The sequence below is a fragment of the Salvelinus namaycush genome, chromosome 35 (genome assembly GCF_016432855.1).
Source record: "Salvelinus namaycush isolate Seneca chromosome 35, SaNama_1.0, whole genome shotgun sequence".
Lineage (NCBI taxonomy): Eukaryota > Metazoa > Chordata > Actinopteri > Salmoniformes > Salmonidae > Salvelinus > Salvelinus namaycush.
The window spans coordinates 27,488,450-27,513,414 of NC_052341.1; the positions used below are offsets into that span (position 1 = coordinate 27,488,450).

Consider the following 24,965-nt stretch of genomic DNA (forward strand, 5'->3'; position numbering starts at 1 on the left):
GCCAGCTGGAAATCTTAGCCAGTGTGTGTGTGTGTGTGTGTGTGTGTGTGTGTGTGTGTGTGTGTGTGTGGTGTTTAGGCTACCTGCCCCTCCCCTCTGAAGTATAGGTTAATGTAGCTTACTGACGAAGTTACAAGCATGATTCAGAAATTAGGGAGAGATGTTTATAGTTATATAACTATATTATAGTTATCACGTTTCACATTGTATTTACGAAAGTCGCTCTTCCTAAATATAATTCAGTGGGCCCAATTCAGATAATGCATGTCATACCAAGCTGCCCAGTACTAAAAGGCAAGATTCCTCCGTCTTCTCTCGCTATCTTATCACCCGCAAATTTTCAGTTGCATCTCGCTCCCTACACTGTGGCTGGCATTATGATTAAACCATGCTGTTACGACAAAATTGAATTTGTTCTTAATGACTTTCTTATACAGATTAAATCGCTTTCCCGCTCTAATCACACTGATTGGTGAAGTCATTTAATGTTGAGCTAAATGGGGGGAAAAAACTAAATGATTTCAGAGGTTTAAAAAGGAACAGAAAGAACCATATAAACCAGTACTTTTGGGGGGTTCAAACCGGTTCAGAACTGTATTTTGCTGGTCGGAACAGTGGAACGGGAAAAAAATAAATAAAGGTTCTGTTCAGAACGAAACGATTGGAAAATAATTTCTGTTCCAACCCCTGGTTGGCAGCAATCAAGACAAAAAGATAACCTCAACATCCGCGTTAGGGAGTGGTAAATTGCTGGCTAATGTTGGTTGCAATTGAGATCCGCTGTGCCTGTGATTTTAGCATGTACTGATGGTTTAATGAGAGATCAGATGGCGATAATCTGTTGGCTTTTGATGGTTGCAATTGACTCAAACTACCAGACAAGGAAAGTAAAAATGCCCAAACTTGAAAAGCTCTTCCTGTGGATGAATATAGTTATTACTTGACGTGAATTCAACTTACATAGGCCCTTACAAACTATAAATACAGTATGTTGCCAGAAGGTATCTCACAGTGAAGTGGGTCTTCTGTACGGAGCTTGTCAATACAAAACACATCTCATGCAGAGAGAGACAGCCTGGTGGGAAACAAGTAAGTCCATCAGTAGTAAATGAACCAGTCTGCTAACACAGCAAGATACTCTCAACAAGTCAATGCCTACACTGAACCCTCACACGAATGCAATATTCCTACAAATTCATTTTTATCATTTTAATTTAACTTTAAGAAATTCCCTTTTGTCAGCGAACTTGTCCTCAGACTTTACCATTGTGTGTATTCAGAATAGAGTAGCGGGAAGGGGCACATTCAAGGTGAATGCCATCAGACGGGAGAATAACTTCTCTAAGAATAAAATGTTCCTCCCATTGCCAGATCCTTCATGGCTCCATCGACGAGGACACCTTGAACCACATCAAGGCAGCATCCCTACGTGCTAATCTCTGCCCGGCCGTGGTGGGCACCTGTGCTCAGATTAGGGAATTTGCCTTGCTTACTCATAATCAATGGCAGAGTGTGGCTCAATGACAGCTCAAGCCAAGACAGGTTCTCTGAAATCAGCTTGAGCATCTTCCTCAGGACCACTCTGAACCACCCGGCAGCACGGTGGAATACAGAGCCACAGTAACAGAGTGACTAAGAACCACTCATGGCATTCAGTAGACTTGGAGATGGATTTTCAGTCATTTCTGTCAAGTACATAAAGCATGTTATCAGATTCAAATAAAAGTGGAGTGCTCCTTGTGGCATAAAGTTAGGCTACAAGGAAATGACAAGGAGCCGGGAAGAAACTGGTGTAAACAGGCTTTTTAAGTCTTATTTTCAACAGCAAGACAGTGACAGCATGTCCTGCCAAAAAAATGACCCAGGTCCTCTGAGAACAGGATCTTGCAGTCAAGTTCCTGACAATGTTCTATAACTACTGGACCATTTAATATTTGGGACAAAAGTAATTTGGAACAAAAACACACACTGCTTATGGCTAAAGTCAACATTGACCAGAAGTGCAAACGGAAGTTGCTCTTAACTGTTTCAGTTCAGTTTAGACATTTGGCTATACATAGACTGGACATGAACAAAAGCTTGCAATAACACACTTCACAAATCCCTCTCCATTCTCCATGTTTTGTTCTGGTTCTGCTGGACTAACACGGCATAAGATAGCATTACATTTCGGAGTGGTTATGAAACTGTGTTGCAACAAACAGGAAAGGAACAGCTGACAGCAATCATGGCAAACGCTACTCTATTCCATCTGGCATCAATGGATTCACTCCATTCCTTCATGAATGTCTTTTTTCTCATAGGGAGTCAAAATTGTGGATAACAGCTCAGCAGAGGACCATTTATTCACTTCCTTGGAAATGCATCTATAGGTCAAGCCAGGCGATCACTGTTTCTAGATCTGCTCCTAACTAAACTGGTGACGAATAACAGGGATGAGAACAGAAGGTCTTAACCATGAAGATCCCACAGTAGATACACTACACGGCTTTCCGTTTGGGTTAATTCCGCTCTTTCTTTAACTAGACATCAGGTACAACAGGGGGTCAATACATAGGGGGATCTTTCAAAACGGAAAGTGCATTCTACAGAACAGGGGGTCTTGTCTATTGTTAAGTGAGTGAAGTCATAAGCACAAAAAAGGTTTCCTCTGTGAGATGTGAGAGGACTCAACACGCTTGAGTTTCCTTCAACATGGGAGGTTAACATGACATTTGCACAATGCCTTACCTTCCATCACATACACCAAGGAGCCCACATCTCCTTCTTTGATAATGCAGCTGTCTTTGCCATATTCTACTGGGTACATTGAGTCAACGATCTCTTGGATCTGAGAAAGCTCAAGGTTCTTCATGAAGTCGTTGTCAAGAATGGCCTCCTTGATTAAGTCCTTGGACCTGTGAATTGAATGGAAAGAGATGTGTAAGCAAAGTTTAACGTTCTGTTCCTGAAGCTAGAATGAAGTGTGGGGAAAAGTCACTGAATTGAGAATGATTAGCAAAATGGAACCGTTCACATGAACAAATCTCGTCAAAAATGAGTGGCTCAACGTCTGTTCTGTTTTGACAGACTGCTTTCACATGAAGCTTTCTCTATATTTCCATTTGAAAAAAGGTCCACAAACTTCAATCGATAAATAACGCTATGTGAGCATCCAGTCAACAGTTTGGAAAAGAAAGGCACTTAAAGGCCAGATTGGAGAGTGTTGGAAAGTGTTGCATTGGAAAGTGTTGCATAACCAGTAATTTGAGGCAAAAATCACCATACTGTTTCTCCACACCTTAGGGCCTGTGAATATAATCAGTTGTTATCTGTACTCCAGTCCTCCTTTATAGGCTGGGAGGCTGGATTATACGGCCTTTCTACTACCCTGCATTTTACTTCAGAGGCCTTGTTATGACTACCCAGAACTGCCTCATCCAACGATTTGCTGTAAAAGACCAGCTTCAGAAGTACTTTGGCTTCACTATACCATATTCATCCGTACTGTGCTGATAATAGAGAGAGTGGGCACTTTAAAAATCATATGGCCTTATTCTTTGGGATTGGAAATTATATTATGTTGTCTCGTGTGGGAGGATGGTTCGCGATAGGGCATCGGTTCCAGCGAATCCTAGCTGAGCTGGTAGATTGGTGCTGTTGCCCTTCGGAGGTACGGAGAGCTGAGAGATGACACTCAGATACAAGGCATTAGCACTGTGCCACTGGCACCACTTGAACGCTGGTATTGTGATTCAAGATAAGCCCCCCTGTACTCAGTCTGTCCTAACAATGATATAACAAGTTCATAGCCAGTTCTGAGTTCCTATTTCACTTTTGATAGCTTTGTTTTTCTACGAAGCCCAGAAGAGAGAGTCACACAGCACAGTGTCAGATAGGGCATTCAGGGCACTGAGAGTTTAAATGTGTTATTTTTAAATGACATGATCTGCTGTAGCCTACTGTATACATTCACATGCATAGATTTTAGCTAGAAAGGGAGGTGGGTGGTGGATACATCAACCAAAATCCACCTAGCTCTGTACCTGTCAAATCTGGCTCTGAAACGCAGGTCGGCATTAATTGCGTTGACTTGTGTACTGTAGACAGCTCTGCAGTGGGTCACTAGCTGGCACAGCCACAAAGTAATTCAATCTTTATTTTAACCCTAACCACACTGCTAATCCTAATGCCTAACCCTAACCTTAAATTAAGGCAAAAATAAAAATTTTACAATATAGCCAATTTTGACTTTGCAGCTGGCCTATCTAGCGGAAACCGCTCAGTTCTGTCTCCAGGGCAAGACTCATGACAATAAACGTCTAATCTATATCATGCTATTCTACACATTTTACCATGAGGCTGAGAGAAAATGCTGCTATTTTAAAGCAAATTTCCTGCAATTCTACACATACTGCCATGGGGCAGAGAGAAACATGTGCAGTTATATAGTTATTCTCATGCCATTTTTGAAAGCTAATTTCATTCTGAACATTTTCACCATGGCTTATGACAGGGTGTTGAACTCATTTTGCCCCGGGGGATGCATTCGGTGATGTGTTCATATGCTATCTGGGGAAGGGGCCCGCCCTCGAGGGGGCCCACAAAAGCCCCGCACGTGGGGTATGCCAGTGGTCAATGGCATCATGAAGCAAGTACAAGGATATTTTAGACAGAAACCTGGTTGCCTTTGCCAGGAAATAAATGGTTAATTGACAGCAAAATCAACATTTTGCAACGGCCATCTCAGTCTCCGGACTTGAACCCCATTGAAAAGCTGTGGTTTGAATTGAAGAGGGCAGTCCATAAGCGCAGACAAAGGATATCAAGGATCTGGAAAGATTCTGTATGTAGGAATGCTCTAAGACCCTTCCAATGTGTTTTCAAATATCATAAAACATTTTAGAAAAAGGCTCATTGTCGTTATCCTCAAAAGGAGAGAGTGACGGATTATTGAAAACAGGAGATACAATAATTTTTACCCCCATCTTGTTGAGATAATCTTTTATTACTCGTTTAACAAAATCTATATTAGTATAAAATAATGTTGCATACAATATAAATATAAGCTCAGCAATTGTATTATTTCTTTTAGTCTTTTTTGTTTATCTTTATCAAGGGATCCAATAATTCTGGACCCCACTGTATATCCATCCTCAAATCATCAGAGGAATGTCAAAATTCTAAGTCTCTATTACAACGTTCTTTAAGTGAACAAATCAGCGGATAGAAAAGTCAAATGTTTCTTTAAGAAACCAAATATAGACCCAGCAAATCCCTGGAGTATACTCCTTTCAACTACAATGACTCATCTCCAAAAAGTCAAAAATTATTCTGGGAAAAAGCACAAAAAGAAGAGAGCGAAACCATTCGTTCCTTTGGAGGTATTGAACTCCAGGTGGTCGCTAGTGTCAGAGGACCGACCCCCCTTGGTGGCCAGCCAGCCTGTCCTTTTGAAGAGGGTTTGGGGAGAAGGGACAGAAATACCACTGCTCATAAGGCTGCTTCAAGTTAAATCAGAGCCTTTGATTTTCTGCATTAATAGGGTGCCCTGGCATGCTTTTCAGGGGAATACTGATGCGATATATGGCCAGATGGAGACAAAAAGGGGCTTTGGTTGGAGGCTTTTAAATAACATAACTTAGACAAACTTGGATGGACATTACAGGGCTCCGGAGTGATCCAGTGGTCTAAGGCACTGCATCTCAGTGCAAGAGGTGTGTCACTACAGTCTCGTGTCACTACACACTCGTGATTGGGAGTCGCATAGGGCGGAGCACATGTGGCCCAGTGTCGTCCGGGTTTGGCCGGGGTAGGCCATCATTGTAAATAAGAATTTGTTCTTAACTGCCTTGCCTAGTTAAATTAAAACATAAAATTACAAGACTATGGTAACTGGTGTCACATGTAATATTTTAACTGAAAGTCAATAGATTCCAGTTTGACCTGTTGCGTTTGTACGTCTTCGTTTCGCTTTTCATTTCCTTTGCTTCAGAAAACGTGTCCCTGTCAGAGCCCAGAGATAAACATAGCGGTTCCCATAAAAGGATAAAGTATGCTCCTTTAGAGCACAGCCAGATGGATAGACAGCATTACTACAGACTTTATAGGGCCTTCGGACGACGGGTGCAGGAATCAAACTCTTGTTCCCAATGCCCCCCTGTACCATACCGTCCAACCTTAGTTTCAATTAGGAGCTCAGACAGAAAAGTGCTTCCATAATGGATAGCATATGTTTCTCCAGACTGAAGCAGGACATTTCCATGTAAAAGGACGCATGACCACCAACATGTGAAGTTCATAAGAGCAAATCAAACTGGGTGTCAAAGGAAAGCTAAGAGCCTATATTTTGGGGAAAGATTTGAACCATTTTACATTTGAGAAATTAGGCATAAATTACGGCTTTGATTTCTGGTTAAAACAGATGGAAAAGGGGTCTTAGAAAACATGTACCATAAACAGTCTTAAAAAGGTATTTAGAAATACATCAAAACATAATCATGTTGAAGTAAAGATGCCCGCCAACTAATATCAACACTTATATTTCGTTTTGGAGAAGTTCTGTAAGCTTCTGTAAGATATTTTTCTAATCCCTCCATGAGGGAGGATAATGAAAGTTCACAGAAGTAACAAGAAAAGGTAGACCTACCAATTTAGTTTATTCATTATTAAGTGATAAAAACTTGTAATTCTGTTACCAAATCGGTAACAGAAATAAAAAAAATATATAAATAAAATCGGTAAAAGGAATTACTGCAATTGAATTGGCTACAATGGGAAAACATAGCAGCAACAAACCCCAGTTGGGTTACCTGCTACTGTCCTTCCTCCCACTGGCATACTGTTATGTTCAGCTCATAACTGTTTTCTTTCTCTTTCTGTTGTCTGGTGGTCAAAGTGAGCGTGAAAGCAGTCTACACTAGTGTTGCACGGTATACCAAACTTCTGTACTTTCTCGATACTAGAACACAAAACAACGTTCGGTACTGGAATTTTTGTTTCTTTCGGTACTTCCGTAAAATGTGTCTTACATATCAAGTCTGTCTATCAGTGCAGCCGATGTCCCCCTTACAGCGCGAGTGCACTGTGCCTGCTCCACTTAGCCTGCACTGGGAGTCTGGGCTGCATCATGCTGCACAGAAGTTAACACACTTGAATAATGCGACACGGCATGTAGATTTTTTTTTTACTGTTAATTACTGTTTACAAAACACTGTCCATGAATGATTAAAAAAAACTTTACAATGCAAGAAGATACTGGTAGCTTCCAGCTTTGTTAGGCTACCTTTCCTTGCTAGTTTAAAAATATCTATATATATTTAACCTTTGTTTAACTAAGCAAGTCAGTTAAGAACACATTCTTATTTATAATGACGGCCTAGGAACAATGGGTTAACTGCCTTGTTCAGGAGTAGAACGACAGATTTTTACCATGTCAGTTTAGGGATTTGATCTAGCAACCTTTCGGTTACTGGCCCAACGCTCTAACCACTTAGGCTACCTGCCGCCCCGGTTAGAGCGCTAGCTTAAGTTTACAGCTGAAGCTAACATCAATTCACGAGTCTAGTAATATGTTTGTGATAACATGCAAACCATAGTGCAAAATATGCTGATTTCAAAGCTGATTGCCACCAAAACGGTCTTTCTATTACGCCTCTCACAAAGATGATCTATTACCTCTGGGAACTGACTGTGTGTGTGAATAGGGGTTCAATGGGCTGCCCCTATCTTGCCTTGTGAATAACGTCATTACTGGTTAAAGCACGCACCTTTATAAAATAAGCCACTTCTATGCAAATGTTGTTGATCCATAAAATAAAATAAGTCCCAAATGGAAGGGATTTGTCTGTCATCTGTAGCCCTGTGAAATCAGCCAAAACAAGCTCAATAACTCAATGCATGCACACACTCCTATTGAATATGCATCCATCTGTATTGTGAATAGGCCTAAGCTACATCTTGATTCACCCTGTTTAGCGATAGATTTACCATTCAAATAAATGATTAACATTATGTTGTTATGGAGTTAGATTGTTATTACCAAAGTCAAATTGATTGTTGAATTGATTCATTAAAAAGTGACTGCCCTAAAAACCAACTAATCCCTTTGAAAAGGCTTGTGTGGCATTAATGAGTCAGAAACATTTATTCTGGTGTCAAAATGGACTGCAAAAAGTCTAAATAGGATCATTTTGGTCATAAAGTCAGTCTCGTCTAAAACAGAGTTTTGAACCTGAGAACGTCACAAGTAAATGAAGGTTGGGTTTGGATTACAATTATGTCAACAAATCATGCCCCCTTTTGCCAAGACCACGTGCAAATCACCCCTCCGCCCACTTCGGTTCCCTTCATTGAATGAGGCTCCATTGTAGTGATGGGCATTCCGGCTCTTTTAGCTCCCAAACGGCTCTTTAAAAAATATATATGTTTTAAATTTTTTCAAGTCAAACAGTTTGCGATAGTTTGACTATGATTGGTGTTAAAACAATTCTAATTAAATTATTAAATGAAATCATACCCTACCTTAACCACAATGTATTTAAAAATGCATTTGTTTGTTATGAAAATGAGTGCTATTAAACATCTGCATTTAAAGTATAACTTTTTAATGTATATAAACAAAGTGCATATAAATCTAACCATTCAAAACGAATACCATCTGAACAGCATAATAGAATATTGCACCATATCAAAGAAAAATAAATCACAACGTGCAAAACTGCAGCATCCCGTTTAAAACATTAAACGGGTCCCTCTTTTCTCTCTCTTCTTTATTGCCATGTTATAACCAGCAGCACACAGCAATGCTGACCATATTTTGCTTTTATGAGAGATTTGCATTCAGAAATGCAAACTGCCTCACTTGAGGGGCTGATGTGGTTTCTTCTCTCAGTAATTATTTGTCCCGTTTTCGAGAAGACCCTCTCAGAAGGAACGGATGTGGCCACTATGCAGAGTCTCTCGATCATGACTTTAGTAAGCCGTGGGTAGACCGAGGGCTTGTTCTTCCACCAGCTCAGAGGATCTGCAGATCTTTGCAGGGGCTCCTCCAAATAGGATCGGACCTCCATTATGGCATCTGCTGAGGGATTCCTTCGTGCTGCATCCCCAGTTGCTCTCTCGTCAAACAGCATCCAAACAGCAGATATTTGTGGCACTACTGCTGGTGCTTCTGCTCCATCTGATCCCTCTTCTTCCTGTTGCATTGTTGCCTGAGCCAGCTGACTGCTGGGGCTGTCCCTCCCTGCTGCTGAGGTTATTCTTTGAAGAGCCTCATCAATCGCTCTGGCATCACTGAAGGCTAACTTCTTAAACCTGAGGTCAAGTGCAGCGGTTTCTGATAGCACGTGATTATATTCCATTCGGTGGAACTTTCTGTCCATTAATGAACATAGGGTTTCCATCAACTCTGTCACATGTCCTGTGGTTATATTTGCTTCTCTCTGGTGTGACTGTTAGTTGGCTCGGCCCTCCCTCACGCATCTTTGGTTCATTGGTTGACACTGCGTGTCTCATTGACAGGAACAACAGGTGAGGCTGTTAGTCTGAGCAGACAGTCAGAAAGAATGTGTGTGTGCTTGAGCATTTAGGCCTATATTATTTTATTTATTTTTTTGTTCTTTGAAATAGTTAATTCTATTCATTTAAATCTTTTGATAATTCATATCTTAATTTTTTATAAATAGATTTGGCTCTTCTGATATGCGAGCCGGCTCCCAACGTTCACCTACAACTCGTTCGCAAACGACCCATCCCTACTCCATTGTTTCATCGCCCCCAACCAACGCGTTCAAAGGATCATGGCTATTTGAGACTGAAAAGCCATATACCGATTGACCATGCAATGCATGCTTCCAACACAATGTACAACCAACAACTATGGTTTGCATGCCCTGCCAAATGACCCTATCATGCAGAATAAGTGGTTGGAATTCATTGGTCCCCAGTGGTTGTGAGTATACCAGTAGCTAGACCATAGAATGCTAGTTATGTATCTGGTTATGTATATTTTGATCATCATTATCATCGCTAGCATAGCTGACGTTAGCTAGCTAGCTACCTAGCCAGCTGGCTAATGTTAGCCTACCTTAATACAACTCAGATTTGGCTTGCTTGACTTTAAATGCAGTTTAACTTTAGCCAGCTAACTAAGAGAGGGGACCACCATATTTTAGCTAGCTGACATTAGCATTGCTAGCTATATTTTAGAACTTTGTTAGTAACAGTAATGGCAACATTACCATCTCGCTTAAGTAAATTTGACGACATCATAATATGGTAAAGTTGTTTCCTTCTAATTATTTGCCTACTTTAGCAATGTCATCGTATTTCCATGCCACTAAGTTCGTGCAATTTAGATGAAACAGTCACATTAGCCTCCGAGATGCAACCCATGTCTAGGGCACAAATATATATTGGATGCAGATATGGTGGTACGAGCTAACTGATGTCTGACTACAACAGTGTACTAAGTAGTGGCAACAAACTCAAACCAACCCAGGGCCTTAGCAAAACATGTCGCAAATGGTTGCATAGTGTAACTTCGTCACCGGCCTGAATCTAATCTAATCTAGAGCCAGTCAGTCAACATCTGTAAAGAATAGAATTTAGCTTCCAAACAAGATTACGCTCTCTCTAAAGCTATGTTTATAATTGAGGGATGATGACAATCCTTGACCCTGTTTTTCTGTTAGACAAAGTGCACAGTTGGGTGTCAGACTGATCCCCTGGTCTTGAACGGATGCCAGGACCTACCACAAGGAGCAAAGGTGGGTATCATAACATGTTCAGCAATGTGTTATGTGAAAAGTTGTATTAAAAACACCAGGCTTGATAAATAGTAGGCTAATTCCCCAGCCATGCAGATACAACAAAGAGTAATTTTGGTTGTGAAGTGCAGTAGCAAAAATCTTTGTCCTTTCTTTAAAACAAAATGTGATTTACCACTTTGCGGTCTATTACACTGTATACCCCCCTACTACAGGCCCTTCCAGTCAACACCACCTCATAAGATAACCTGCTGCAGTTGTTCAAGATGTCCAGTTTGTAGCCAAACATGCAGCATAGAGAAGACCAGCAAGGGGGCGCTCATCAGCATCATGCAGACATGCCTTCGCTGTGAGTATTACTATGAATGGAACAGTCAGCCATATGTTGGCAAGTATCCGGCCAGCAACCTTCACCTGTCACAGTCTCATTATATGTACAAATACAGAAGGTAACCTACTTCATTACTTTGATACATTTCATAACCCAATTGTGAAACATAATTTATGTAAACTGACATTATTTGTTGCTTATTCTCTACTTATTAGATGCATTTAAAGTCCAGGACATGTGGAACCAGCCTGATCGACATTCTATTTCACTTCACATATCATGATATCTGAAGTGAAATAAAAAGGTGAACGCAGCGATCAGATTGGTTCCACCATGCTAATCATACGCACCATGAATGGATAACGCACCAGTGCTTGTGCATTAGTGTGTGTGTGTGTGTGTGTGTGTGACAGACCAGTATCTTTGATGAGGGGCCAGGAGCTGATCTACGCTGCCATGCCATAAATGGGGCTCTGACAAAGACCTCACCTCTTGCCTGCTCACCAACAGTCGTCGACGGGGAGAATAGAATTAGGTAGGTTCAGTCTGACTTGTTCAAACTTCAACATAGTAGCTGTTTGTGTGTCAGATATCACCTATCCTACCTGCCATTGGTAATAGAACAGTGACTGTGTGTGTATGTGTTCACAGATGCATCTATGGAGCCGGCACATGGAGACTTGCAAGATGATGTGATGAAGGCCAGACTAACAGAATTGCTTGATACGGATGTCTCTGAATGGAGAGCCCTGGCACTCAGCATAAACATTTTACTAGACACAACTTTTACTTGTGTTGTCAATTATTGAATTGAATGGTATTAGTCAATATAGGGAGGGAGAACATCTGTGTATTTTGCACCAGGATCAGGGAACTCTTTTTACATACAGGACACCACACAGGAAGGTATGACCACTCTGACATGTTTGTCAAGGTAGCCCCATTACCACCAGACAAAATGCCAATAGGCACAGTATCCTTTTCTCCCATGGTATCGTTTTGGCATCGATTTGGTATTGGGTATCATGAAGGTATCGAGTTACGTAATTGTCACGACTTCCGCCGAAGTTGGCTCCTCTCCTTGTTCGTTCGGCGGTCGACGTCACTGGCTTTCTAGCCATCGCCGCTCCATTTTCTCATTGTTCCATTTGTTTTGTCTTGTTCCCTGCACACCTGATTTGCATTCCCTAATCACACTGCATGTATTTATTCCTCTGTTCCCCCCCCATGTCTTTGTGTGAAATTGTTTTGTTACGTGTTTAGTGTGATGCGCCAGACTGGTTTTTCCCCCGGGTATCGTATTTTGACCCGTTGTATGCATTTGTATATTTGTGAGTGTTTTTGCGCTTATTGGCTTTTACCTGTGGCTGGAGGATTTTGGACGCAGTTGTGTCTTTCTTTCGTGCTTTTGACAAATAAGTGCGCCTGATCACAACTCACTGCCCTCTTGCACCTGACTTCGTACCAGTAGCGCACAACCTTGACAGTAATACTAAACCTGGTATCGGTATCGAAGTAAAAATTCTGGTATCGTGACGACACTAGTCTGGACAACCCCTCTCTCTCTCTGCCTTTCTCTTCTCTCTCTCTCCGGTGATACCTCTCCCGGCTCTTACTGACACCTACCGAAGAGCCCATTCTCTTTCCATTTACTGTAACCAGCATCCGCACCCACCGAACAACATTGGATGTCGAACGTCCATAGATGTTGAAATTTGGTCAGTCCACCATGGCCTTGATTTCAACGTCAACAGATGTCGTTTTCTGGGCTGGTTCAGACCGGCCTTAACGTCTATCGACTTAGATTTTTGGGGGCATTGATTTGGCCCAAACATAAACGTCCATGATTGGTGAACGGACCAAATCTGAAACAATCATAGACATCTGTTTCTCAAGTTTGGACAGCACAGTACAGTGCAGTGAAGCACAGTAGAGTACAGTAGCGCAGTGTTTCCCAACCGGGGGTACTTAGCCTATCCACAGGGGGTACTGAGAAGAGACCATAGACTTACTGGTAAAATGCACATGAGGGGGTACTCCTGGGGTATTCTGGGCAGAGGAAAATGTACTTGGTAGTACATTAACCGAAAAAGGTTGGGAACCACTGCAGTAGAGTACAGTAGAGTCCAGTATAGTACAGTAGAGCACTCTAGAGTACAGTACAACGTATTGTACTGTACTGAACTATACTGTGATGTCCAAACTTGTGAAACAGACATGATTGGTTCAGATTTGGTCCGGACTGACCAAATGTGGTCTTGTTTGGGGCGGAGATCATTATAATAATAGCCAGTGTGTAGAATAATACCCATATGCAAAGGATGATATTGCATATTTCTACCTTTCTCTAAACTATTCAGGATTTTATTTATTTTATTTCACCTTTATTTAACCAGGTAGGCAAGTTGAGAACAAGTTCTCATTTACAATTGAGACCTGGCCAAGATAAAGCAAAGCAGTTCGACACATACAAAAACACAGAGTTACACGGAGTAAAACAAACACACAGTCAATAATACAGTAGAAAAATAAGTCTATATACAATGTGAGCAAGTGAGGTGAGATAAGGGAGCTGAAGGCAAAAAAAAGGCCATGGTGGCAAAGTAAATACAATATAGCAAGTAAAACACTGGAATGGTTGATTTGCAGCGGAAGAATGTGCAAAGTAGAGATAGAAATAATGGGGTGCAAAGGAGCAAATTAAATAACTAAATACAGTAGGGAAAGAGGTGGTAGTTTGGGCTAAATTATAGATGGGCTATGTACAGGTGCAGTAATCTGTGAGCTGCTCTGACAGCTGGTGCTTAAAGCTAGTGAGGGAGATAAGTGTTTCCAGTTTCAGAGATTTTTGTAGTTTGTTCCAGTCATTGGCAGCAGAGAACTGGACGGAGAGGCGGCCAAAGGAAGAATTGGTTTTGGGGGTGACCAGAGAGATATACCTGCTGGAGTGCGTGCTACAGGTGGGTGCTGCTATGGTGACCAGCGAGCTGAGATAAGGGGGGACTTTACCTAGCAGGGTCTTGTAGATGACCTGGAGCCAGTGGGTTTGGCGACGAGTATGAAGTGAGGGCCAGCCAACGAGATCGTACAGGTCGCAGTGGTGGCTGGTATATGGGGCTTTGGTGACAAAACGGATGGCACAGTGATAGACTGCATCCAATTTATTGAGTAGGGTATTGGAGGCTATTTTGTAAATGACATCACCGAAGTCGAGGATTGGTAGGATGGTCAGTTTTACAAGGGTATGTTTGGCAGCATGAGTGAAGGATGCTTTGTTGCGGAATAGGAAGCCAATTCTAGATTTAACTTTGGATTGGAGATGTTTGATGTGAGTCTGGAAGGAGCGTTTACAATCTAACCAGACACCTAGGCATTTGTAGTTGTCCACATATTCTAAGTCAGAGCCGTCCAGAATAGTGATGTTGGACAGGCGGGCAGGTGCAGGCAGCGATCGGTTGATCGGCATGCATTTAGTTTTACTCGTATTTAAGAGCAATTGGAGGCCACGGAAGGAGAGTTGTATGGCATTGAAGCTCGCCTGGAGGGTTGTTAACACAGTGTCCAAAGAAGGGCCAGAAGTATACAGAATGGTGTCGTCTGCATAGAGGTTGATCAGAGACTCACCAGCAGCAAGAGCGACATCATTGATGTATACAGAGAAGAGAGTCGGTCCAAGAATTGAACCCTGTGGCACCCCCCATAGAGACTGCCAGAGGCCCAGACAACAGACCCTCCGATTTGAGACACTGAACTCTATCAGAGAAGTAGTTGGTGAACCAGGCGAGGCAATCATTTGAGAAACCAAGGCTGTCGAATCTGCCGATGAGGATGTGGTGATTGACAGAGTTGAAAGCCTTGGCCAGGTCAATGAATACGGCTGCACAGTATTGTTTCTTATCGATGGCGGTTAAGATGTCGTTTAGGAACTTGAGCGTGGCTGAGGTGCACCCATGACCAGCTCTGAAACTAGATTGCATAGCGGAGAAGGTATGGTGGGATTCGAAATGGTCGGTAATCTGTTTGTTGACTTGGCTTTCGAAGACCTTAGAAAGGCAGGGTAGGATAGATATAGGTCTGTAGCAGTTTGGGTTAAGAGTGTCCCCCCCTTTGAAGAGGGGGATGACCGCAGCTGCTTTCCAATCTTTGGGAATCTCAGACCAAATCAAATGTATTTATATAGCCCTTCGTACATCAGCTGATATCTTAAAGTGCTGTACAGAAACCCAGCCTAAAACCCCAAACAGCAAGCAATGCAGGTGTAGCAGCACGATGACTAGGAAAAACTCCCTAGAAAGGCCAAAACCTAGGAAGAAACCTAGGAGAGGAACCAGGCTATGAGGGGTGGCCAGTCCTCTTCTGGCTGTGCCGGGTGGAGATTATTACAGAACATGGCCAAGATGTTCAAATGTTCATAAATGACCAGCATGGTCAAATAATAATAATCACAGTAGTTGTCGATGACAAGAAAGAGAGATTGAACAGGCTAGTAATAGGGGTGGCAACAATTTCAGCAGATAATTTTAGAAAGAAAGGGTCCAGATTATCTAGCCCGGCTGATTTGTAGGGGTCCAGATTTTGCAGCTCTTTCAGAACATCAGCTGACTGGATTTGGGAGTAGGAGAAATGGGGAAGGCTTGGGCGAGTAGCTGTGGGGGGTGCAGTACTGTTGACCGGGGTAGGGGTAGCCAGGTGGAAAGCATGGATACATGCATTGTTGGGAAGGGCTCATAAGTGAGCATTTCACGGTAAAGTCTACAACTGTTGTAATAGGCGCATGTGACAAATAAAATTAAGAGAATGACATTCATATCTATAATTATTCATTTCTGTGTAGGGACCCATGATGTAATTCAGTTACCGTAATATTGTTACCGTGTGTAAATCCACTTAACTTACTGTAGTTAAATAACCAAATTAGATTTTTTTTAACTAAAGTTGTCATGTCATAACTGACACCCCCTATGAGAACAAGATGGCGCCGACAGAGAGGGCTGCCTCGCTTCTAGTCCTTCTAGAAACTTTGCACAAGCATTTCGCTACACTACAAGCATTTCGCTACACTCGCAATAAAATATGCTAACCATGTGTATGTGACCAATAACATTTGATTTGATCCTTTCTGCAGTGCAGACATCTTTGAATCTTAATTCGGAGCAGATATTTAACAAGAGTTTTTGGAAAATGTTGTCACATAAAAAACTGAGGGAGATTTTACCTTAATTCTGCTACCAAACTTTTCATCTGCACATTTCTTCCAGTAAAATTGTTTTGGGTCAAATGTTCTGTGTAAATTGTTAAAAGTAGTCCATGTGCCTAGATTTGTATGGTTTGTTTGGCATACATTTTAAAGTGAAAAGTATTAGTCTTAGCGTAATTCCGTGACCGTGGAATTGCTCAGAAGTAGCTTGTTCTAAAGGGCAAGTATTGGGGTTGAGGGAAATTGGGCCACCACAACCAACCAGATACATGGATGAAGTCTATAATTATGAGATGTACTGAAAAAACTATTTCTCTTTGAGACAAGCAGGACTTCTGTAACTGGCTTATAAAACACAAACAAGGAAGTATCATATGGATATTTACTGCTCCAAGAATGCCATTTCAAGACCAAAACAGAAGCCTGAGAAAGGCTCAGTTTCAGAAATATAGTTTCCAAGGCATGCATGAGATGTAATTGAAATAATGTCACATCAGTGCACACATGGAGTTCCTAACAATTATTATAGTATTGCTGCTGTGATCAAACACGGGATGAAAGTGGTGATGGAAGAAGTATGACCGTAGATCCACTAGTGAGATCAAGCTTTTAGAAGTCAAACATGAGGCAGGCAACCATTCGGTAAAATAACACAACATTGTTTCATAGATATGAACATCCTCACAAAAATCCATTCCTTGGGAATACCCCCCCCCCCTACCACACACACACATACAATATTGGCGAGAGAACCTATTCGTTTTGCTGAAACAAACAGTCTATCTTGACAGTGGATTACATAGGCCTTAGATTGTATCAAAATGCAAAGCCAGCTGGGAGACAAAAAATGGCTGACTACATAAGAAATCTTTCTCCTTTGACTGAGCTTTGACAAACAAAGTGCTGTAATAGAAAGTTATGTTCTGTACTCTGAAGGGATTAACATATACATTTTTATAATACTCAAATTCCTAACCTAATATTCCGTTTTATGCAGATATTGTATCTCTTACACTGAAACTGTTATCTGTCCAAAATTAATTGCAATTGGATGTTCTGGTGCCGCTCGGGGAATTTAAAGTGTTGATTGAAGACCTAGTAGCTGAGGAATGTAACTATTTTTCTTTAATGTTGTGTTTTAAAAAAAAATAAACTTTACATTGCATTGATTGCTGTTTGGTTTCACATCGTATATTGTATATATATATATATACACTATATATATATATATATATATATATATATACACACACACACTACCGTTCAAAAGTTTGGGGTCACTTAGAAATGTCCTTGTTTTTGAAAGAAAAGCACATTTGTTCTATTCTCTAACCAGAATAGAAAGAGGAGTGGGAGGCCACGGTGCACAACTGAGCAAGAGAACAAGTACATTAGAGTGTCTAGTTTCAGAAACAGACGCCTCACAAGTCCTCAACTGGCAGCTTCATTAAATAGTACCGATTAAACAGTCTCAACATCAACAGGGAAGAGGCGACTCCGGGATGCTGGCCTTCTAGGCAGAGTTCGTCGGTCTAGTGTCTTTGTTCTTTTGCCCATCTTAATCTTTTGTTTTTATTGGCCAGTCTTAGATATGGCTTTTTCTTTGCAACTCTGTCTAGAAGGCCAGCATCCCGGAGTCGCTTCTTCACTGTTGACGTTGAGACTGGTGTTTTGCGGGTACTATTTAATGAAGCTGCCAGTTGAGGACTTGTGAGGCGTCTGTTTCTGTTTCCAGATACTTGTCCTCTTGCTCAGTTGTGCACCGGGCCTGCCACTCCCCTTTATTATTAAAGTAGAAAGTTTAGTATTTGGTACCATAGTCCTAGCAAGTAATGACTACATCAAGTTTGTGACTCCACAAACTTGTTGGATGCATTTGCAGTTTGTTTTAGTTGTTTCAGATAATTTTGTTCCCAATAAAAATGAATCATAAATAATAATGTGGTGTGTCATTTTGGAGTCACTTTTATTGTAAATAAGAATAGTTTGTGTCTCTAAACACTTCTCGATTAATGTGGGTTTGAGCAACAAGTAAATTAGAAATGTCAGGCGTATGCTGTCAGAGGCTGACTATTACTGTAACATGTAAAATGTTGAATGGATGTGCATTATTTGGGTTTACTGAGTCTCCATAACTGTGTCAAACTCAAGTAAAACAAATGTTTATGTTGAGGCTTGAGGGAAGGCTAGTTTTATCATATATACTCAACCAGGTGTATGCACAAACCATACTGTCACTGCACAACTAGCATCCATTATGCAAATATATAGTGGCTGCCTGATATCATATTGCCATTAAGACACATGCACGCACACACACACACGTACCTCATTGCAAATGCAAACACAGACAAATCTAAAGCCATCGTGTTGACATTCAATTAGCTTACTAGACATCAATGTTGCTTTCATGGGATTCACTTTTGGTACCATTTGACTCATACTCTAACAGGGACATGGTGATATAAAAACAGACGCACAGGCGTAAGCACACAAGAGACAATGAACAAAGATGGTCATATGACACCTACTGTGGGCTCTTGGGGTAGAATGGAAGAGTGACATGACTGAGTTCATGAATGTCAAAGGCGGTGGGCTCTCCTGATATCGCCTGTCTCTTGGTCCTGTGCTGCTCCTGTAGTACGCTTGCCTTGTGGACTTGTTGCGTCGCCGGTTTGATAACGGATCGGTATTTATCCAGTTCATTTTGAAGCTTTTGTATCAATTCGTCCTTTTGATCTAATTCCAGCTCCAGTTCGTCAATAAGCGCGTCTCGTTGTCGCAACTCCTCAATCTTCTCCTGTAGTGCATATTGGAGATCGCGTAGAGTCCCCATAGTTTCCAGAGAAGTCAGGATCACAAGAGCGCAGCAAACTTTGCGAATGATATGAATGATGCACAGATATGGAAGGCAACCTCCCAGTTCAGTGCCACTACACAAATTGAACAATTGCTCCAGATGTCGGGCAGAACAATTCTTGCGCTTGATTTGAAGCTCTCAGGTGAGTTTCAAATTAAAGGTTGGTCAAATGTGACGAGCAATACGTTTCATTTTATTGCTCACAGACGTCAGTACCCAGAGTGAGCGTCAGCGCTCGCAGGATGCCAAAGCACAATCATCCATCCCACGAGTGTAATAACCCAGTATGCACGGACCGACGCAGATGTCTTTTGGACGTTTTTTTTTTGTCCTGTCCAGACCGGATGTATTTTTTCAATCTTTTTTTTGGTGCGGTCCAGACCGGCCTTGAGTTCAACGTCTATAATTGGTTCAGATTGTTTATGGCCCGACCAGCCTTGGATTTAGCCCAAACATAGACTTCTATGTTTGTTTCAGATTTTAACGAATCATACACATCTATGTTTCACAAGTTTGGACAGCACTGTACAGTTTAGAACAGCAGAGTACAGTACATTACAGTACAGTAGAGTACAGCAGAGTATAGTTAAGTGATAATGCCGGAGAAGCCGGTGTTTGGAGGATATATTGGCACGGATGTTGTTTGGCCCAAAATGAAGTCGAGGGCCAGAAAACCGTGTCAATATATCCTCCAAACACCGGCTTTGAAGGCATTATCACTTTTATACAACAGGTTACCAACAAATTCAAATAATGATTTAACATTTTAATTAAAAACGTTATTTTCATTAATTTATTCAACCTATTTCATCCTTCCACAAGATATAGTCCCCACACAAATCTAAGGTTGCTACCCAAGCTGGCTGGTTGTTCGTTTTATCGGTTCAGTTGCCAGAGACACAACCCAAGTCTTTTTGTTCTGTATCTATGGACGTTCCTTCGTTCTAAATGTTCTATGGCCATACTGGCTGGCAACGTTCTTATCCCTTGCTTGCTAGCTAGCTAATTTACAGTCACGTCAAACAGTGCAGCCAGAATAAGAACAAAGTATTTGCATTTGTTTAAGCCGTTTTCTAGTGACATTTATTTGGATACATCCATAACAATGAGCTAATGAGGCGCAATTTCACCTGGCTTAGAAAATGTGCTCTCTCGTCAGGACACTGTTGTTCAGATGAGCTAGCCAACAACACAGCTAACACAATCACTTCAAACTGACGCTGCGAAGACCACAAACTAGCTTTTGTTTGACCTGTTTATTATTGGTATTTCTTTGTATCTGTCCATAAAAATTATTCATGATTTTGACTGGCTGAGAAAACCTTCATTACTATGCGACAGCTGGAGATCAAATTTGAATATTGAAACAATGTTGCAAATGTCAGAGACAGACAGCAAGATGTATACAAATCTCCTCTGTTTAAAAGTACATGTTAGTCTAAAAGAAATGTAAGATAATGTCTAGATGCTTTTTATAGTGGAGATCAAGTTCATAAATTGCCTGGCTGGGCTAATGAGACAGTGGATTGCGCAGTCAGATGGAACAGAGTTAATAGCCATTTTAATGTCATAGATTTAGCCGGTGGTAACTTGTGGAATAGATGCCAGCTGGAATGTGGTTTTAACCAATCAATATTCAGGATTAGACCCACCTGCTGTATAATACATGATAATGTATTTTATACACAGCTTTGCTGAATAGTCGTTTCTGATTTCTAGAGATGCCCTTCTAGACATGGACATTAAAACCAGATAAATGAACAGTTGGGAAAGATATTGGAACAGTTGGAAAAGATATCGGTACACCTTGCAATCATGACCCAGTATTCGCCTACACATGATAACCGTACTTGTTACACAAAACTAAATCAACAACCACACAAACCGAAATTGGATACATTATAAATGTAGGTCCAATGAGGAAAAACTTAGCTAGCTACCTAGCATTGACTTATTTTTGGAGCATCTGCTGACCTAACGTGGTGAGTGATGAAACATGAATTTCTCTGATCCCTACTGTTGCAGTCATGACGCAAGTGGAGCAATGACGTCAAATCCTCTCACATATTTCTAGCTGTTTTCAGCAACTGGTATTTTTGAATTTGGTTTTGTGATGTTGGCAGGTTTACTGGCAACAAACTATTTAGCTAGTTTCTAGCCTAGTGTTTAATATGCAATGCGATCTCCTCGTAATGAACAGGGTTGAGTGTTCTGACCAGAAGGCAATTTTTTTTAGCTATGCCAGGCAAAATTGGGCATTATCAGCTCATTGTTTTGATGTATCCAAATGAATGTCAATAGAAAACAGCTGAAAGAAGAAGAGTAGGCGGCCGGTACGTTGCAATAAACTTTGGAAAACAGCTTAAACAAACACAAATGCAACTACTTTGCTGTTATTCTGTCTTCAGAGGTTGTGACTGTGTTAGCCGTAGTTAGTTGACTAGTTAGCAAGGGACACAAACATTAGCAGCGAGCATGGCAAGAATATGCAATGCGAGCATGGCAACGGAACATATAGAACAAACAACTCGGTCGCTTCCATAAATATTGAACTAATCGAATGAATGACTGGGTCGAGTAGCCACCAAAAGATGAGAAAGCGTGAATTATCTTATAAAAATTAAAATATCAACAATAAAATGTTATTTATACCGGTAAGTGTGTGCTTTAGTAGTGTTTTGTTTGGCAACTGTGGTATAAACAGGATAAACGCCTCCGTTCTGTACATTACTTTGGAAAAAGGCTCCGCCTCATCCCGCTGCGTCGTCCATTTCCGAAGTACGTCGGTGTTTATGCCTTACGTATTGCAACCTGGTTTACTTTAATGTATTCTACTCTTCTGAACTTAACTGTACTCTACTCTGGTCTATTGTGCTCTACTGCAGTGTTTCCCAAACTCAGTCCTAGGGCCCCACCTGGGTGCACGTTTTGGTTTTTGCCCTAGAACTACAAAACGGATTCAAATACTCAAAGCTTGACGATGAGTTGGTTATTTGGATCAGCTGTGTATTGCTAGGGTAAAAAACGAAACGTGCACCCATGGGGGAGCCCCAGGACCAAGTTTGGGAAGCCCTGCTTTACTGTACCGAACTGTACTATGCAGTTCATACAGTTAAGACATCTATGAACCGTTCAGATTTGGTCTGTTCCAGACCGACCAAATTTGTACTTGTTTGGGGCTGGAGATCATTAGAATAGTTACCAGCATGCTTTGTAAGTGTTTGTTTTATATTTACATTCTGTTTCTTCAGCAGATGCTCTTACCCTTGTGACTTACAGTCAATGCATTCAAGTAAGGAAGATAAACAACCACACATCAGTCATAGCAAGAAAAACTTTTTGTAACCGTTACTGAGAATGTTTTTTTCTATATAGGTCTGAATAATAAAATATTCCTTACTGCAAACTTTAGTTTGCTCCATTTTTTTAATTTTAATTGAAATTCATAATATTGAATGTGATATAATGCTTTCTTCATTGACATGTCGATATACACAGAGTATACAAAATATTAAGAACACCTGCTCTTTCCATGACAGACTGACCAGGTGAATTCAGGTGAACGCTATTATCCCTTACTGATGTCACTTGTTAAATCCACTTCATATCAGTGTAGATGAAGGGGAGGAGACAGTTAAAGAAGGATTTTTAAGCCTAGAGACAATTGAGACCTGGATTGTGTATGTGTGCCATTCAGATGGTGAATGGGCAAGACAAAATATTTAAGTGTCTTTGAACTGGGTATGGTAGTAGGTGCCAGGTGCACTGGCACCTACTATGCTCAACAACTTTCCGTGTATATCAAGAATGGTCCATCACCCATGCCAACTTGACATAACTGTTGGAAGCATTGGAGTCAACATCCATGTGGAACGCTTTCGACACCTTGTAGAGTCCATCCCCCGAATAATTGAGGCTGTTCTGAGGGGTGCAACTCAATATTAGGTATGCTCAATGTAAGTGAATGCATGTATGGTTGAAATTTGGCCATAGAAACAATGATGTCCATAAAGACATATTTCCAACACCCAGAAAATAAGTATTTTCAACATCCATAAGTTAGGAAAAAAAACTATTTTTTTTTCAACGGCCAGAAAAGAGGTATTTTCAACTTTCATGCAGAGCCAAAAATGTAACAATTAAAACTTCTGGAGGAAACCATGATGTAAGGTTGAGCACCTGTCGGTTCCAAGTGGAAAAACATCTACTATTTTCGATATAAATTACACCATTATCCATGCACTGTAATGTGTAATTGATAAGAGCTAGGTCAATGAGTAATCTGTTTGGAGAATGGGACTGTAATAACAAATATAATTTTGTTTTATTTGTTCCTTATGATCGCTGGAGACTAACGTGAAACCAGTCATATAGAAGAAAACGGAATCATGTCAACATGACGGATAGGCCTTAAAAGTATACCTTAAAAGTTTAAAATAAGTCAATACATGAGTGCCCTTTTTTCACAGTGAAGTATATGAAATGCTGTGCGGTTAAGCGTAATAAAAAATGGTATGGTCTTATAACTTTCAGGGATGAATCTTGGAGATGCGAGCCAAATGAGATGACAAACCGAATCCGTGCAGAGTGACAGTCGAGACCGATAACCTTTGTGCACTCTAGAATGTTTTAATTTCAACGCAGACTTTTTAAACTATTTTTATCGTGTTACATATTATCCACTATCGGTAGCCACCATCAGTAATCAGTCCCTCCAGGATTCTGCGAACGTACAATTCTTTGCTAAATCAACATTTCCTGCATATTATGCAAGGCCTTGCAAATTTGACTAATCACTGCACTATTTCCGCATAAAACAAACAAATCAGAATATTATCGCATTAAACTGACCCATTGCAAAAAGAGGGCTCGTATTTTCAATCATCACACATTTACTGCATAATATGGTTCAATCAAGCCACACGTCAACAATCTTTTTCCCCTCATCAGAGCATTTTCGCGATAAATTGAACATAATGTCAGGATTTCCGCAGCAAAAACAATGATTTTAGCCCGCAAATATCACAACAAATCTTTAACTGTCACTTTTTCAATTTGTAGCTTACATTTGGCATCATTCCATGACATCATTAGTTTCCTTATCTATCCTTTGTTACATCCGTGTGGTTGATCCTGAGGGTCGCTAGCAATAGTGGATAATATTTAACAAGTTCAATAATTGGGACATGTAGCCCACTTTCCCTTACGAAAAAAGATCGCAGTTAGAGTGCAGTATAACTTCAGTACATCGCAGTATAACTGCAGTATTCTGCACTTCTGCGTCCAAAATTCCACACCTGTCACGTCTGCTCCCGCTCTTCCCCCCTCCGCCAGGCTGCCCTGCATCACTCACGCCTATCATCTATTACGCACACCTGCCGTCCCTCGTGACGCGCATCAGCGATATTGGACTCACCTAGACTCACTCATCATCTGTTTATTGCCTCCCCTATATTTGTCAGTTCCACGCTGCTGCATTAATTGTTTTTTTGTCTGTATTATGACTTTGCTGACGCTGTTACTGTCTCGTTCCATGTCCGTTCTATGTTAGGCTGGCAGTGTAACCCTGAAGCCTAGCGCACCGTTTATGATGACTGGACCGTTGTCATATCAGTTCCATGATCAGTGAGGATTCGGGTAGAATTATAGGACTATTGATCAAACCTTATTGTTACACAGACCGCATAGAGCCCCTCGATGATGATCCCTTACGTATTTTATCCCATTTTGTAATCAATTACTTTGCACAAAATATTGCATGGTTTCAATAGTAATGTGCAGATACGAACTGTATGCAGTAATGTGAATACGTTTACTCCCATTCCCACT

At 41.0% G+C, this 24,965-nt stretch overlaps 1 protein-coding gene across 1 annotated transcript in view; it reads right to left on the bottom strand.

Annotated features, from left to right (window-relative positions):
- The window catches only part of prkg1b (protein kinase cGMP-dependent 1b), a 141,874-nt gene extending 122,482 nt beyond the window's left edge, over nucleotides 1–19,392 (bottom strand). Inside the window, exons 1-2 of the mRNA XM_038975015.1 lie at nucleotides 18,808–19,392; nucleotides 2,731–2,897 (exon numbers count right to left, since the gene is read on the bottom strand). Of these exons, the coding sequence (XP_038830943.1) occupies nucleotides 2,731–2,897; nucleotides 18,808–19,112 (472 nt within the window). The 5' untranslated portion in view covers nucleotides 19,113–19,392. The remainder of the gene's footprint in view (nucleotides 1–2,730; nucleotides 2,898–18,807) is intronic.
- Nucleotides 19,393–24,965: the final 5,573 nt, after the last annotated feature.